This window comes from Necator americanus, chromosome I (assembly GCF_031761385.1).
Source record: "Necator americanus strain Aroian chromosome I, whole genome shotgun sequence".
In the NCBI taxonomy this organism is placed as follows: Eukaryota; Metazoa; Nematoda; class Chromadorea; order Rhabditida; family Ancylostomatidae; genus Necator; species Necator americanus.
This window is the reverse complement of record NC_087371.1, coordinates 22,930,582-22,948,752: the sequence shown is the minus strand read 5'-3', so window position 1 is coordinate 22,948,752 and position 18,171 is coordinate 22,930,582. Positions and strand designations below refer to the sequence as shown.

Below are 18,171 nucleotides of genomic sequence, written 5' to 3'. Positions count from 1 at the left end.
TGGATATCACAGCATCCTTTGGCATGCGAATTTTGAAACTAAATCCTTATTTGCTGCCCAAAGTCAGAGTCAAAGGCGATGGAGAGTTCTTCGAATTGGATAATTCCCTGTTCTACATATACCGTAAACTACTCAAATATAACTGTAACTACAGTATATTAGAACATCATCCGGTCATCATCTACATAGAATAGCCATTAAGGGGAAGATAGTCTTAGCTGTAACGTCACAGCAGTAACTGGCTATCGGCACTCTGGACAATTGTATGTAGCTTGTATGTTTATATGCATGTAGTAAACACTAGTGTGCTTTTTTATGTTTTTTGTGGCAAGTTTATATATGATTAGGGTCCTAGAGATAAGAAAAAAATGCATCTAATTTGCACCTCTATTGATCCAAGCTTGATCTATAAACCTTTCTACATTCTCTGGAATTAGAAAAAGGAAGTGCTGTTTTGGTAAACATTCCCATCGTCCTAGTTAGTAAGTTGCTAAACACGTAATTCTTGTATGTTACCCAGCATCGCTTCGTTCTGATTTCAAGGAAGAAATAAGGATTTACTTCATCTTAAAAGGCAAATCACTGACGGTTTTGTGCAGCCACAAACATATACCAGATGAGGCCACTCGTTCCTGCAAATTCTGGCGAAGCAGCACACAATGAAGCCGCTCTAAGGCAGCCTTTCCTTAATGAAGTTTGAATCTGAAATATTTTCAGTGAAATCGGCCGGAAAATTAGGAGATTAACAGACAAACCGTTTGAACCACCGTTCGAAAGGGCGCGAAGTTGCGTCAGAGGGCGACTGTGGCGTACGACGGGCAAACCCGTCGGTATGGATAGTTTTTTTTTCTCATAGAGGAGATGGAATTCACTAAAAACCCACAAATTTGTCACGTCGATCGGATTTGAGTATATCCTATCCGTGACGCTATTACTTGATGATTCTCTAGGAATCTGGACATAATCCATGGCTGTGGTTGAACCCTGTAAGCCTTGTACAATTGGTACAATAATTGAAAGAAGCCAACGTTCCATGTTCTACCGGGCACTGTAGTTGAGCTCCAATCCAATTTCGCGCTCCATTCTAGTTGGGATTGGTTTTTTGTTGATTTCTGCATTATTTTCATATTTTGACTTTATTAATTACCCAAGCTTCAGAATGACACTTCCAGTTTCCGCTGGTCTTGGAAAATCCGCAGGGAACCTTCTCAACAACGGTTTCCTGGGTGTTGATTCAAATCCTACCACGAAAACAGGCGATTCTAAGGAAACCTTTCTCGATAGGACTCCGCATTCGAGAGGTCATCCGTAGTCTTTGAAATGTTGCTGGTTTTAATGAATCAATAGCAATTAACGGTTGCCGGTAACCTTAGCTGTCCTTTGCTTATCAGATCGAATATCTCGTAATGATGTCGCATTTTATTGCCCTCTGACAGCAGTTAATCTACCGCTTCTGATATGTACATTTATGATGGCGCGTGGTTCTGTCGATGGCGGCGGCACGTGTTTGACGCCCGTTACCACATCAAACGCACCGCACGCTCGATCCACGCCGATGACATAAAACTGTACGAGTCAAGGACAACCGGAGGAAAACCGCTAGTTATTAAACGGGGATGAGCGGGTGGAAAAAGTGAATCATAGAAGATGAGGGGGAGCTCCTCGATATATCGAGAGAGTAGCTCTATTTTCTGGACCAGTCAGGATTTCAAGGATGAAAATCTCGTCTATATATCCAATATCTGCATTCGAAATGAAATATTTTGACATTCTAGAATATTTTATGTGTTTTCAACTCCAGACTAAAAAAAGGGATAAAGTCACTGGCGTATCAATCCACTCGGGATGTGCCAACGCGTTTTACTGCAATTCGTAACCGTTGAGGTTTTGGAACGCGTATTGGCCTATGCAATAAATTACGGATGATCAATTCAGTGTTTTCATCCTCCCAGACACGTCTGGTACCGATTTATCAACCACGGAGGGATGGAAGGCTCGGTTTGCATTAGGGTGGTTTCGAACCCTCGACCTTGTGGCTACAACGGACCTCTAATAGTGACATATCCTTTTTTTGGCAGCTATTCCGTATCCCTTTCTACATTTCTAGCCCGGACTTACATAAGACTGTAACTAGCTGTTGTCCCAGAAGTCAGGAACTACTCTTTCAAATCATTAGTTTCTAACAATCAAAAGCGCGTAATGTCAGCTATGGAGTTTGTTAGAAAAAAAATTCTTCTACTTCTCTTCTTTTGCCATCTAATTTCACTTCACCGTTTAAATATTGCTATTTGTTTCATTATCAATTGAACCGAATTTCTAGAAAAGCGAGTGGGGAAATTGTAAAACAGTCATTACTACACAATTATAACGGAACACCACTGAAAGAAAGAAAATAATTGCAAAATATGAGGGAGCTCCTAATCGTTGGACTCTAGTCATTACTATAAGAAACTAAAACAGTAATGGTTCGGTTTTCCTTAATAACGGAGTAAGGAGGGAGGTGAACAGAAGGGAGCCCTACGGATAAGGTACTGTGTGTATTCAGAGTACTAGTGCCATATTGGCGGAATTACCAGAATCAGCTATCCAGAATCGGCGATTGCTCAGTGGTGAGTTCTGTTCCCATTAAGTTGCTATTGCTTCTATAAATAACTATTGTTAAATATCAATTACTTGAAAGGCGCTCTGCAGAGGCGGATTACAGTGAAGTTCAAGTTTTTATTGAACTGAATTTCAAAATTTCAAGTTTCTCGATGCTGATCCCTATCTGAGCGTGCTTGAGTCAATAATTGCAAAACGTTAGCGTCAGGCAAAAAGATGTCGCCGTGTCGTCTTCAAAAAGCATCCTGAGAACTATTTCACTTTCTGAAATCTTCTGACCAGAACATTTTCGGTCAGTACTGGATGGAGAGATGAGGCCGCGACTGCGGGATCACGGGTGGTTCCGCTTATCTTTCCCTGATCGTCGTAAGAAACGGCGTGGAAGACGACGTTTTTAGGACGATTTCAGTTGCAACGCACCATCCTCGTGCACGCGTCGCATCAAATTGTGATGTGCATAGGGGAGCGTTCTAACGTCCCTCGTAGGAACTAAAGCGATTCTGACGCCGTTTTTTAGGACGATTAGGGAGTGGTGAGCGGAACCTCCCCTGATTCTACAGTCTACAACTCCATCTCCAGCTTTTACCGTGAATTTCGCGACCATACAGGTCAGATTTGTGGTATCCTGCCTCTAATGTAGAATAAGTCGCGGTATTGAAGCATATAGAACTTAAAAACAAGGTTCACGACTTTAATGCGTCTAGCTGTACCTGTTTTCAGCTGCAAGAACCTAGAGACAGCGTATCACGAAATTGATATGGTAATCTCAGGGGAAACATAGAGTTCGAGTTGTAGATCACGCAAACGAGCATTGCTCCACTCATCCTGCCCTAATCGTCGCAAAAAAGCGGCGTTAGAGACGGCGTCACGAGATAATTCGCTCGCAGTTTCGCAGTCAATGGATTAGAAACTGAAAAATAAAAACTGAATATAGAACCTCGGGAAGACGGCAGCGGAGAAGGAGGCTCCCAGAGACACTCGAACATCGTCGTTGGTCCGGTACGTGGAGCTCTATAACAGGCATCAGGCAATAAGATCATGTTTTTCGAAAGTGCTTGTGCTGCAGGTCCTAAGCAGAACTTCCCCGAGTTCTGGACGGCGTGGACCTCTTGAATTCCTGTCCAATATTTATGCAAACTAATTTTTTTTTAATGTAGGCGATTTGCAAGAACTACACTTAAACTGTGTTTTGTTATAGTGTGCCTGCGAGGTTTTTAGATGGAACCTTTATTTGCCTGACGTTTCGGCTTTTTCGCCGTCTTCAGAGGCCTAAATAGAGGATGACTGGAACAATGCTACGTTTATCCCGTCAAGTGCCACACCACCCTGGGTCAGTGTTTCGATAATCGTTCAGGGTAGTGAAAACAGAAACCTATCTACATTGAAAATGGTCTTACGTTTTGCTCCACCGGATGTGGCGCGGCTGGTTGCACGCACTTGTCACTCAGTATATCAGCGAATGAGTATTACTGCGTGTAGATCACCAGCGACGATATAGATGATTTGATCTACACACAGAATATCAGGCGGTTATAGGTCACAGAGCGGTACAAGTGGCAAGAACTCATTCGTTATCGACAAGTGTTCATTCCTATTATTCATTGAAGGGTTTCTTTTAAGAATAAAAAGACGCCTCCAACGTCTTCCTCGCCGATATTTCTGTTTCATGAGCCAGTATAACACATTTCACATCGTAATTAGGAATTGTAATTAAGGAAAAACAGCATGTATTGTACTAGTCATTGTTGAAATGTATTTCGAAAGAACAGGCCTGTCGTCGTCTTCTACCTGAACAAGTATGGAGGAGGATTGAAAGTGGATCCAGAGCGATCTGCGATTCTATTCGGTGTAGCGTCAGCTCGACTCTGCGCGTAAAGTACGATATACTTTTGGGTATGGAGAGTGGAAACTATCCCAACAATGAAAGTAGTCTACGTAGACTCCACCGAGCAACTAACACAACAGCTCCAAATGCTGTTAATAATCAAGGGGCAAGAGTAACAGTACTCGACAACATTCATTTGTCCGATAATGCTGTTGACTTTCTGAGCCTTGGACCATCATTTTCAATTTCACATCGAATCGATGAGTCAACATTCCGTAAAGTCACAGTAGGCCTCCACAAGCACAAGTCACAGTAGCCCTCCACAAGCAGCTTCGAATCAGAGCTAGGAATGAAAGTAACCATCAGGACGCTGCACCTATAAGCAGAAGAGCGTTACCCTCAACACCATTTCCGCGCAACTTCTATAACCAACCAGCTCGCGAAACAGATACAAAATTTAGAATTCTACTATCTAGGGTGTTGTCCGCTTATAACCATCATAGACGACTCACCCTTAACAATCTTACACGCGAGCAATGGCAGGGTTTCAAGGAAATCCGCGGAATGACTACAAGAGGGGACATACGCCTTTCAGTAAGCGATAAGGGTGGGGAATTCGTAGTCATGTCACAGGCTCTTGATCGGTAAATAACAAATCTTCACTTGCAAGATGAAATGATCTATCGCCTCGTAACAGAGGAAGAACTCCTTGCGCAGTGCAAACACTTGAATCATGTATGGATGACTATGGGAAAATCTGCTGGTCTTGACGAACGATTTGTAAGCCGCCTAAGGCTTGACAAACCGACCTGCCTGTGTTCTACAGCCTCATCAAAACGCATAAACTGAAACCCAATGAGGTCAACTCAACATCAGCGGCCACATTCAAAATCCGACCAATAATAAGTTGTGTGGGAGGACCAACGGATCGCATTTCGTGGTTCCTTAATAAGATCGTGAGTCAAATTTTGCTTAAAATACCATCTCATTTGTCGAACACGCACCATTTCCTTGAGCGATTACGCAATGGGAGAGTTGAGGGCAACTGCGTAATAGAGTCCTTTGATGTAACTTCACTCTACACGAATGTAAAAAAAGCAGTGAGGCGCTGCAAGCTCTCTCTGAGATGATAGATTTATGGATACAACTTGGAAACAAACATTTATTGGTAACAACTTGGAAACATATGGACTAAGTAAATCTCGCATAATAACGCTTATCAAGGAATACCTGAATTGTAATATCTTCAGGTGGTCAGGAAATTATTTCGCGCAACTGAGAAGGCTAGCAATGGGTCAACGATTAGCACCAGTACTGGCGATCTACTTCATGTGCAGAATCGAAGAACCAGTGCTTTCGCGTAGACCAATAATGTATTGCAGATGACAACTGTTGCATCATAACATCAACACAGTCCGAAATGGACGAGTGTTTCCGAATGCTCAACCAACAATCGCAATATATAAGACTCACACAAGAAACCCCAAAAGAAGGATGGCTTTCTTACCCCAACACACAAATAAGTACTTCAAACGGCATTATTAGAGTAAAGTGGTATCGCAAAGAAAGTTGCAAGAACATCATATTGCACGCCAGATCTGCAATTCTGACTGCAGTAAAACGCGCAGTGATTCGTAATATGTTCAAAACCGCTAGTGAAGTATGCACTGGCAACCAAGAACGACACGAATCACGAAGACTAGCTTTGAAAATCGCATGTGCTAATGGCCATACAGTACGTCCGCATTACCCAAGAACCCGCACTGTAAATAGCAATGTTCCGCGCGAAAACAAAATTTATCTTTGTCTTCCTTTTATCTCTGACAGTGTCAGTGCCGCTGTTCAGCGCAGCATTATCCAAGCACAACTACAAAATGACGTGATCTTGGTAAATATCCCAAATGCAAACATCAAAAGCCAGCTTGTTAGAAGCAGACTATATGATAGATACTGCATCTGTGAAAGATGTGTTATTTGTCCTTACGCAAAAACAGGCGACTGCGCAAAAATGGGGGTAATATATGAGATTGAGTGCTTGATATGCAATGCAACTTACGTTGGAGAGACCGGTAGGAATCTTGGAGTGAGGATTAATGAACATATGGCCGGAAAATGACGAAAAAGGAATTATTATCACCATTAGGAAGGCACAGACATGAGGCCCAAAACGGAAACGATTACGATGTGAAATGCGTTATACTGGCTCATGAAACAGAAATATCGCTGAGGAAGACGTTGGAGGCGTTTTTTATTCTTAAAAGAAACCCTTCAATGAATAAGAGGAATGAACACTTGTCGATAACGAATGAGTTCTTGCCACTTGTACCGCTCTGCGACCTATAACCGCTTGATATTCTGTGTGTAGATCAAATCATCTATATCGTCGCTGGTGATCTACACGCAGGAATACCCATTCGCTGGTACACTAAGTGACAAGTGCGTGCAATCAGCCGCGCCACATCCGGTGGAGCAAAACGTAAGACCATTTTCAATGTAGATAGGTTTCTGTTTTCACTACCCTGAACGATTATCGAAACACTGACCCAGGGTGGTGTGGCACTTGACGGGATAAACGTAGCATTGTTCCAGTCATCCTCTATTTAGGCCTCTGAAGACGGCGAAAAAGCCGAAACGTCAGGCAAATAAAGGTCCCATCTAAAAACCTCGCAGGCACACTATAACAAAACAGACAGAATGTGCCGAGGTTTCAAGACAAAAGAACATTCTAACTATATTTAAACTTTTTCCATGTTTTCCCACGCATATTTTATTCCAGAAAGCTGAGGATGTTCATGAGGATTCACAGAGCAGCTGTGGCCGCTGCCCTCCAGTCGCGTCGCGTTAGCACGGTCGAAAATGGTTCGGCGGCGACGACTCCGACAGCAGTCTTCGAAACATCGGTAGATATTTTGAAGAAAGCGTTAAAATCCTTCAAAGAACGAATCTCAATCGTTTCTTCTTTCTTTTCACTTGTTTATGAAAAACATGTTTCTTTTATAGCTTACTTATCATATTTAGCATGTGTTAGAGGTATACCATTCGGCATTCACCGATTTTCTGATGTGCAGCTGGTTGACTGTGGCACTCGTCGCCTCACAAGGCATGCGTCTCTCCCAGGGTTATGTCGAAGAAAGAAACCAGAAACCAGAACCGGCAAGAATTCTACTTCTCCAAATTACATTTTATGGAGCGTTATGTTTCCACCTAGGAATGTCGTCCAGAAAGTTATTTTCCACGATCTGTGATAGCAATAATAAGCTGGAGACCTGGACAACAGAACAGTAGAAGATGTAGTCGAAAATCGATAAATGTAGAATATATTCAGGGAGAAATATTCCAAGTGGAGGTGAGCGAGAGTGACTTGATATCTACATCACTGGAATAGTTGAGTCTCTTAGGTGGCAAGATGTGGGAAATGGTTGTTTACAGAAGACGTTGTTTGCACTAAAGGTCGTAGGGACGATGACTGGTTGGAAGTGAGCACGGCGTAGCTGGCCAAAGGTTTTCCATTGACAATAAATTACTTTAAGTTCGCAATCAGGACGTCGCTCCACGTCGATCCAAAGCTTCTTACGTGTGCTGCTTATGTCTGTTTAAGAAAGATTATGGTCCCTTTTCTGACAACAACAACAACAACAACAACAACAACAACAACAACAACAACAACAACAACCACGACAACAACGACAACGACAGCGGCAACCACCACTTCTCTTACCACCGACACCGACACCGCTACCGACACCGCCACCCCCACCACCCTTGCCGAGCACTCAACTGCTGCTGCGTATAATTTTGAATCGGATGCAATGCTCGAATGGCTTGAGTTGTCTTTTAATGAGACAATAGAGCAGCAAAGACGAGAAAAAGAAGGTGAGGTTGCTATGAGGCATCGCGGAGCAAACTGATGCGTTTGTTGCAGACAAAAACGCCCTTATTTGGATGCTGATCACCAGTACTGTGTTCTTCGCATTTTTCGCGATTGTTGCTGCATACGACAGCATTGCTATAATAATGGAAAGAAAAAAACCACGCATTAAAAAACGGAAAAAACGGAGAAACGCGACTACTACATCAACTGAGGCGTAAAGGTTGAATACAAACGTAGTAAATCTCATGATTTTTGCACATAAACAATTGACCGCAAATCAGAACCATTAATAAATATTTATGTTTGTGATTCAAATGAGTATACCAACTACAAACAAGGGGACTTCTTTACCTGAAAATCGACGATTTGCGCAAAACTTTGCTCTTTCTATCTATAGAATGCAAATAAAAGAATGTAAATATGTCTGAACCGGTCTCTAAAGAGAAAACCTGGTCTCAAACATCAAAGTTAGGAAAGAGGATCAAAACCTGGTACCTGGCATTGAAATAGATCAATCATTGGATCAGTAGGAATCAAATGTGAGAGAGATCAGTTGGATTAAAGATGATCTTCCGTTCCAACATTTGTAGTATGCAGTTTAGCTCCAGAAGGTTTGCTATCATCCTGCATAGTGTCTAGCTTCGGCTCTACGCGCATCATGAAAATAGTCATATAAAATGTTTCAAAATCAATTCAAGCCTGTTCGTTATAAGCGGTCCAACATTTTCAGATGGACATAAAGGCTTCAATATCCATTCATCCAATATACATACCATCTTCCAATTTGTTGTAGCTGAGGATTTCCTCTATCAGACGGTAGAGTAAGACGGTAATTTCTAGGACTCCGCCGTTTTTCCAAATTTTTGATGGGACAAGGAAGAGAAAAATGATCAAAATCACACGCTTTTAGGCGAGCGAGCAGAAATCGGGATTTTGGCTACAACTCACTATGACTGTAATTTATCTAATGTAACAGTTACAGTTAACTTAGGACTTTCCTTGCTGGGCGGATAAATCACGTTCGACTTCAGCCTTTCAGACTTTGAAGAAGGCGATATTGCCGAAACGTTAGCCGAGAATAAAGGATAGTAACAACCTCATGCCCGGCTCAATCAAAGGGACAAAATACTGAGAAATCGCCTTGCCGAGTTTTTTTGAAAGTCATGCATGGAGATTTCTTTTGCAAAAATTCGACTCAGCGAGGTGTTGAACCAGGGCCGTCCCTTTGTCATATTGTAAGAAAAAGAGAAATGTTGACTTCTTTTCGCTTTCTTCGTCGTTCTTCTCTAATTCGACCTACGCACCTGGCTCTTCTCTTTTTTTGTCGTATTATGTGTTTGATCACCACTTAAAGAAATTTCATTTTAAAAAATTTTAGAATAAAAAAATGGAATAAAAATTAAAATATTTCAATATCAGTATTGGAAGAAGAAAAGGAGAAGAAGAAAAAAAGGAGTGGGAGCAAGCAGGTCGTATTCGAGAGGAGCGCGACAAATTATCCCATCTTAAGGGTTCAGCTTAAGTTTATGCCTAAAATCAAGTTCGAATGTTCTCCAGACTAACTTGAACTGAACGGAACTGACTCGTTTATGAAGAAAACTATGAAACTTTCCATCTATGCCTAAAGCTCTAAAAAAAAGACGCGAAGTGAGGACCACAAAAAATGTGAAGTGCGGCTTTAGCCCGACGTTCAGACTGGTAGAGGGCCAAAATGATGCGAGTTATGAAGGAAAAGAGAGACCAAAACTTGGATCCACTTTTTTTCTTGAATGTTGAGCAGTTATCATTGTCACTTCATTTCTTCTATCATATAGAACTCTTGAGTCCAACGGGCCGAATCAACATTTATGAATTCAAGATCGATGACGTTGATCTTCATGGATTGGCGTGAAACATCTTACACGGCTCTGTTTTTCAGCGCTTTTCCTCGTTGCGAGGGTTACACAGCTACGTGACGTACGCCTGTCGCTCGACGACGACTTCCGCTCCTCGTTCGCGCCAAACGCGAAACAGCCGCACTTTCCTCTCCGATCACGATTAATCTTTAGTTTCCTTGCTTGTTTTACCAGGAAATAGCCGATGGTTGCTCTGGGATTTTTTTCGTTGTTTTGTACGACTTTTGGAATGGAGAGAGAGAATGTCAAAAAGCCTTCTCTTTGTTGTTTTTTCTATAATTCCACTTAGTTCACATCTCTTTATGACGTCAGTGAAAATCCATAAATCAACAAGTTCATAACTGTTAATTATATTTTAGTGTCTACTTACTCTTTACTCTTAAGCCCAGTCCTGGAGAGTGGTGATGGGTCCCATAGAATGACTTTTGTAAGCAGGACACCCAAGCTTTCCGATGTCATGTTTCGAAAGGCTTACCGTAATCACTGCTTGCAATCACGTTTTTCATTAAAATCGTGTTGAGTCCTTCAGAATTAGATGTTCGTAGCTACTGTTAGTTTGCCGTAGATCTCATACTTGTACACTTATGTTTTTTGGTTGAAATATTGTAAAATATAAAAAAATTATTGCGATAGATGCATAAAGGGAGAAACAAACGGCTTGTAAATGACATGAAAACATGAATGACATAAATTGAAATGACATGTGAATTTACAGCGATGTAACAGAATTTTGCTGGGAAGTGTATTATAAAAAATTATAGTATAAAAGTGCCAGTAACTTTTTACAAAACCTAATATTATTTAGGCCATGGTTGATCGTTCTCAATGTCCCTCGGCAGGAGAACTCTGCATTTTCTTGTTCGTCGTTATCGCCAACAACAGCATAGTATGACGATGGCAACCTAAGGTCTTGTTATGAACATATGGAATCATCCCTTATTCGGTCAAACTTCGGTGCAGATCCTGATTCTTCCTCGATCGACGTTGTGTGCAGTCGCAGCTACCTGAAACAACACTTTTTAGAAAAGGAACTTCTGTAACTGTAACTCAAAACCTCCAAGTAATCAAATATCTTTTGGTTCTTAGTGTGGTACACAAGCAAAATTGTTGACTGCACTTTATTCCTACTAACGAGAAGCCGCTGTCGCTTGTATTTCAGAGCCTGAAAAAGACTGAAAATATAAGCAATGAATCCTCAGAAACGTTTTACAGCCAAGCAAAAGAATGAACTCAACAAGAGAGTAGACTAAGAACCGAATCAAAGAGTTACAAAGCCGTTCACATTACGTTGATGGTGGTTTGCCTATGATAGTCGTTTGGACGTTGCCTCCATTCGGATCACCCGTTTAACGTCATAATCCTAAATGACTTTCTGTGCTTTTCTTGACTAAATAACCGGGGCTTATTCGCTTACTACGTCCGTAACTGGTTGCGGAATACACGAGTCGGGAGTGTGTGGCTTTTTTTCATGGCACACTCAGATGCGAAAACCTGCCTCTGTCTAATCGAATAATCGTATCCTACGCGGCTACTACATTCTGCAATGTTGTGGGATATCCGAGGGAGATGTATGCCCTTCGTTAAAAAAAAATTTTGTTTTATGAGAGCGTTTTTCTTTTTCCTAGTTTATCCTACGTTTACGCCTAGGAAATCAAATAATCAGCCGACAAACAGCAACAGTCAAACCCTGAATCAAGTGTAATGGCTTGAAGTGCATATTATTATTATTATTATTATTATTATTATTATTATTATTATTATTATTATTATTATTATTATTATTATTATTATTATTATTATTATTATTATTATTATTATTATTATTATTATTATTATTATTATTATTATTATTATTATTATTATTATTATTATTATTTACTATCAGTACCTCACAATATTAAAGAAGGGTTAGATTTGTCTTCTCAAGGTTATTATTGACAGTTTTCTTATAGCTTACGTTGGAGCATCACTAGAAATGATCTACACTCATTTCTCCACATCTGAATTTTTCTCATTTTCTCTGCGCAGCTCGTATCTTTTGAAGTTAATTCGTTTTCTTCTGTGTCTGCTATCTACAATCAACATTTTCCCTAACAGTAGTAGCCTGAAAAGGTTTAAAAATATGGAAATTATCGTCTGAATTTATTCAAGAGTAGTGGATATAAGCACCCGTATGTGCTGACTTCACACCGTCAGACTACCTGTATTACCCTCGATTTTGGAGCAGTTGATAAGAAGTTCGGCTGGGGCTGAACGGTCGATGGTACGAAACCAGCCCAGAGCCAACCAAGCCTTGCATCCCTTTGCGATCAATAAACTATACCATACGGTACTATACATGTCTGAGAACGGATCAAATCGGAATTGAAGTCGAAAGCATTAAGTGTCCCACGAGGATTGAAGAACACCAGAGAGTTTATCCTTTTATCCTTCTATCTTCTTATGTTTGCCTTCAGCATTTTAGGCATTTTTCATTTGAATTATTGGATTGATTTTATTGAACAATTTTATTCCTTCGAGACATTTTTTTAGAAGATAACACAGAAAAATAACAGTTTTGTGACTCACATCGAAATAAAAATGTTAGACGAATTTTTGACTGTATTGGTAGAGATATTACATTTTGTAAAATTCTATGACACATTTCACTAAGCCTTTCCTTTCCTCTTTTCCTATACAATATTGTAATTATTTATAACGAACAAATGTTGGGATTGCAACCTTATTCCTGAAATCTTTTAACTTCTGACTGCCTAAAAGTCATCAACATTATGAGGTATAGCCAAGAAGAGATCTGAACGTTTATAGTCGGCGTGAGATGTGTTCAACTCGGTGGACGTAATGCTGCAATTGCTACAAGCTGCTTCTCAGCTTGACACGTGTTCACTAATATGTCGTAATCAATGTATTTATTTTATCAACACTAAATAATTTTTCTAATATTTTGTTACGTGCATTCAAAAATTGAGTTGCTCATATTTTTCTTAGAATTCCCAAAAATTCCGCCTACAGTCACCCCTAAGTTGAAAAATTTGGAAGCAAAAAAAGATCAAAAAGTGCGGAAAGTTTTGGCCGTGACCGTTTTGCTACGCAAACAATTATTCTGAGAAAATTTAAATATACCACAATGGAAAACCAAAAGAGAAAAATGAAGTAATAAGCGAGTGGTTCCACGGCCAACATAACGGTAAATTTGTACCGATTTGTATGGCTAATGATGGCGCGCAAAACTACATTTTAGTTCAACTCCTGTTCATGCTCAACACTTGTTGAAGCTTCTGGATCTTTGATCTATGGGTGGATTATGAGTGTTGTACTCGCGTAAGAATTTTGATGGTTCAGTAACGTAGTCCATGACGATGTTAAAGAATATGGGGTTGAAATAAAATTAAGAAGAATTAATACGAAATTAAATGATTTTGAATTACGGTACGTATAAATGTCCGCAGGCAGCCTAGATAGCCACCGCCGAAAGCATCATATCGTACTGGTCGAAGATGATGAGCCTTCAATTACACAAAGGAAACGAAAGGATGAGTATGTGTGGGACAACGGAAGAGCGCGCACTGCAACAGAAGCGTCGCGTTCGCGCCGATCAACATGTGCGGCGCAGACTATAGAGATAAGTGAGCACGCAAAAATTTCTTCTCGTTTCATTGAAGTTTTCCACTTGATTTGTAGGTTTTCCGGGTTCATCACAAGAATCCGCGTACGTTCTTTAGCAGAATGACGGTAGCACGCCTTTTATTTTCGTAGGACACATGGGACCAGTTCGTTAGTTTTGATCTTGTGGGTACTACTCCCCGTAATTAGCATTGTGTGGAATGACAATATTTCTGCACAAGCTCTTTTTTCTTGTTGTCGGTAGTTTTTCATCATTTTCCCATGCGATATTGTATTCACACGTACGTAATTACGTACTGACGACTACATTTAACACGACTTGTCATCGATGTCTTGAAATCATGAAGCATCCTAAAATCATCGTCACTATGGAAATGTTCAAATTCGCATTACTAGGACCTCGTAGGAGTTTTCAGATGAGAGAATAATGTTGACATCGCACCAAGTTCCTTCGAGGTTGCCTAATTTCCTGGAGAAATGCACGTTAAGTCTAAAAAATGTTCGAGTTTTTGGCAGCTTACAGCTTCACGTTGTATGTATTCTCTCGACAGCTCACGTATTGGCGAGAACAAGAAGTGACGAAGTGGTGTTGTAAACTCGTCCACTAAAACAGTGACGTCTGAACCTTTTCTGAGTCTTTTTATTTGTTCTAAATTGACGTTGAATGGTTTTTGGCCAGAAAATGCTTGGAATCCTCACGGAACACGCCTTCAGTAGCACAAACATAGGAAATTCCTTTTTGCTCCAACACTTTGGAGAAATTTTTAAAAAAGCGATATAATGGGGCGATACAATGGCCTAGACATGCATGTCATTAATAAGTTTTTTCTCGTCGTAGACTCCTGACTACATTTTCCCATCCCAATTGTTTGAGAAGTGAAGGAGATCCTGTGCTAAATTGACGGAAATTACACTTGGAAAAAAGCGGAGGAACTGACAAGCTGAAATTAAAATTAAAAGAAATTCGATTAGAATCACGTTTGCAATCTCTTATTCAAATTAGATCTTATATTACTAGTACTAGGTAATACTAAGTATTATTAAGTATTAAGTATTACGAGTTCATGTACTTTATTTGCCTCCAAAACTCGCCCACCCAAAACCCACCTAACAAGAAAAAAACCACTCCGCAATCAAGTAGTTCATTGACTGCGAGGTCTCTTCTTCGATGTCTTCCATCCGGGACCCGAGAGCACATGCGGGATTAATTTCTTTTGATGCAACTTTTGTGAGCTCGCCATCCACGACACGCCCACTGCCGCGGCTCTCTCAGATTCCGTCAGCCTCCCGGATGAGACGTTTCAGCAGCACTCGCATCGCTACATCATATTGACGACCCCAGTCACATTTTCTCTCACGTGTTTTCTCTCCGGCTGAGTTTTGCCCGAGGCGCCCGCTCGCATGTTTCGGACAAACGGATACGCAGACATTTTTTGAGAGCTACTCGCCTTGCTTTGATTTTGGAGTGAACAGCGTGGTACTAGAAGGAGATCAGGGCAGAATTTTTGTTTTGATTACGTCGAACTCGAAACTCAGAATTTTTCTGTCCCTCTACCGATTGAAAAATTCATTTCACTTCGACTTTTTGTTTAGGATTTGGAATTGTAGTGAAGGCAGCTACAATTTCACCGAATATCTCTGCAAATTTTATGTTCACAATGGGATTTATGGGATTTCTTGTTCTCGACCCCTTAATTTGCATAGTAGACTGGCTATAGTTTAAAAATCCGCTTCGCTTCAAAATTCCCTTCAAAGATAATTATCCACCTAGGCAGGGGATTTTTGAGATGTGGAGCGTGTTTTCCGCTGGGAATTTAATGAAGCGTGTTCTGGCATTCATGAAACGCTAACCACACACCAGTCTTGCGAACACTCCACTACCAGCTTCAAATTACCTGGTAGTCTTCAAATTTTATTACGAATTCAATATTTGCTTCTACTGCACATTTCTCACGGTTCTAGGGATACTACAGGCTTTCCATTTTGAGTGTAATGAATAAATATAGGTGACGAAATGAGGAAAACCTAATTTTCGCAATTATTTGTGCTTACTTTGTTCATTAACGCATGTTATTTCGGAAATCTTAATTCTGCCTTTGGTGCCTCAATAAAAATCCTCGAAAAATGTATGTTTATCAATATTTGCATTAAAAATTGGAGATTTTTTTCTTCACTTCTAGATTTCGTTTTATCTGATGCGAAAGAATAAGGAATCGTAGATTTTCGATCTCTCAATGAGTTCTTTTATAATTTCCAAGCAATACCATCAGAAAAGGAAAACTCAGAAACTACGAAAATTACTAACAGGAATATATTTACCCCACTTACGAAGAACTTTGCATGTTGCAAGAAATGCAAAGTTTCTAAAACATGTGATTTTGTAAAAACAGTGTTCTTTCCAGGGAACTCTCTCCTAATAATTTCCTCATAACAAAATTTATCAAAGTTTTTTTTTTTTTCAGGAAAAGAACTTTAATTAGTTCTCACTGTTCCGAGAAACATTTTAGCTATGTTTCCCCGCAGCAAATTTTGAATAAAACAGAATCTGACGCTCTCTCCGTCTCTCTCACACTTTTATTACATCTCTAACTGCTATCGCGAACCCTACCTTGTGAAGAGCTCCGGCTCGCCCACTTTTACAACTCTGTTGAACTCACCGCTCACATTTTTGTTTTCAAAAATGTCATCACAAGTGCTCAATTTTTTCTCGTCCCAGTCGTTTACTTGTTAAGCTTTTTTTTATTGCCAGTTATGTCTGAATTCTAATTGCCCTCTTAATTTGCTTGTGAGAATATCAGGACAAGCGTTTCTTGCGTGATTATCGAACATTCCACTCCCTTGAGTACAGAAAAAAGATGCCACGAAAGAAGAAAAGAAGAATACGAGAAATGATTGCCAAAGAAAAGAGAAACGCTAGCTTGTCGTTGTTTTCGTGGTATTTATTCACTGGGTCCAATACAAATACAAAATCTTAGCTACGCGATTCAAACGTTGCCAATTTTTGCTTACTAGAAGAACTACGTGAGCAGAACTTCTGTCTGTGGAGTGAAATTCTGGTAATTAAATTCACCTAATTTCCACACTTTTCATGATTTTTTCTTCGTTCTGTTTTCCATGCAGTACGTTTTCTGTAATTGCGAATAATTTACGATGTGTACAAGTGCCATACTATAGTTTCGCTGTTTTCTAAAACCTATTTAATTTTCCAAAGTGAATTGTCGTTGCCCCTGTCGGACAACGTGTTTTTCATCTAATTTCTGAACACTTTGGTTTCTGCGTCGGATCTGCAAGGAGTGATGTTCTTTTATCTAGTGGATTTATATGTGGATCTAGTGGATGCAAAAGTACAAATTCTAGCCAGGATTCTCCTTTTGCTTACAACTTTCTTATCTTATATTTTTAACTTTTCATTGTTTTTTATTTATGTAGCTCTGTTATCACTATTATTATTAGATATTAAGGTTGTGAGAAAATGAAAAAAGTCCTGGTTGGAATTGGAAATTGGATTTTTACTTTGCAATATAAATCCGCTGTTATTATTATTATTGCATTTCATTATTGCATTCTGTGTCTTTGAGAGGTATGTCTCATAATGAGAAAACCTCAACAATTTTCCCGTCTTATAGTTCTCGTCCCTTCATTGATCAATGTCCTCGAAATGAGCTTGACTGTCTCAATGTCCAGGCGAACGATCATTTCTTTACAATTTCCCATGGAAGAAACCAATTTTCCTGAAAAATTGTCTGTTGCAGTGCGTGTAAAACGGCGGATGCATGACTTGCATGTGTCTGTCGTGCTCGAACATTTTATTACACTACACTGATGATGATGGAATTTTCTGTGGATACCATCTTCGTGTTTTTTGGAGCTTTCGTCAACCGCTTGTCATTCACTCAACGTCTTCCGTTTTTTTCATCGAGAACCACTAATGGCGTTGTTTTTTCAATTGTGACAGTGACACCTGTAACTTTAAAGCTGTCTTCCTCCTAATATTTATGAGTGTTTGCGAGTGCTGGTAGGTGCTAAGGGTCACGATGCCTTAGAAGTCAAAAAAAAATTGTTGATCTCAAGATCATTGAATGCTTCCTCATAAATACGTATGGGAAATGGAGAAAAGCAAAAAATCGCCGAGGCAAATCTTGGAGTATTGCTGATTTTTCGTTCTCTTTGAAATGAAGATCAGCGTCAGCTTTGAATCTTCCGCGTCTATGTATTGTTACGAATATGTTTTTTTTTTGCAAATTTTATTAATTAGAGTCTATTACTTCTAGTAACAACCAATTATTTTCATTACTAAATCGACAATCATCAAATAACCAACGTTTGTCGATGTTAACACAATTGGAAATGCAAAG

At 39.9% G+C, this 18,171-nt stretch overlaps 3 protein-coding genes across 5 annotated transcripts; 2 read left to right on the top strand and 1 right to left on the bottom strand.

The window, feature by feature from the left end:
* Window positions 1-670: 670 nt before the first annotated feature.
* On the bottom strand, window positions 671-6,527 carry RB195_006566 (uncharacterized protein; the record flags this gene model as incomplete). The annotated part of the gene is made up of 4 exons (XM_064179726.1): window positions 671-702; window positions 756-871; window positions 3,539-3,612; window positions 6,483-6,527. 4 exons carry the CDS (start codon window positions 6,525-6,527, stop codon window positions 671-673), a joined length of 267 nt encoding a protein of 88 aa, XP_064036661.1.
* RB195_006565 (uncharacterized protein) lies at window positions 3,296-8,515 on the top strand (the record flags this gene model as incomplete). 3 transcript variants are annotated; one of them, XM_064179723.1, is made up of 9 exons in its annotated part: window positions 3,296-3,361; window positions 3,536-3,600; window positions 4,903-5,070; window positions 7,203-7,326; window positions 7,445-7,579; window positions 7,635-7,772; window positions 7,825-7,902; window positions 7,957-8,299; window positions 8,349-8,515. In XM_064179723.1, the coding sequence occupies 9 exons, from the start codon at window positions 3,296-3,298 to the stop codon at window positions 8,513-8,515; spliced, it is 1,284 nt and encodes a 427-aa protein (XP_064036658.1). The 3 variants fall into 3 exon arrangements, with proteins under 3 accessions (XP_064036658.1, XP_064036659.1, XP_064036660.1); XM_064179725.1 differs by lacking the exons at window positions 3,296-3,361; window positions 3,536-3,600; window positions 4,903-5,070 and adding an exon at window positions 6,066-6,161 and having other exon boundaries at window positions 7,272-7,326; window positions 7,455-7,579; XM_064179724.1 differs by lacking the exons at window positions 3,296-3,361; window positions 3,536-3,600; window positions 4,903-5,070 and having other exon boundaries at window positions 7,213-7,326.
* Window positions 8,516-11,000: 2,485 nt separating this feature from the next.
* On the top strand, window positions 11,001-12,093 carry RB195_006564 (uncharacterized protein; the record flags this gene model as incomplete). The annotated part of the gene is made up of 2 exons (XM_064179722.1): window positions 11,001-11,078; window positions 11,905-12,093. The coding sequence occupies 2 exons, from the start codon at window positions 11,001-11,003 to the stop codon at window positions 12,091-12,093; spliced, it is 267 nt and encodes an 88-aa protein (XP_064036657.1).
* Between the last annotated feature and the right edge of the window lie 6,078 nt (window positions 12,094-18,171).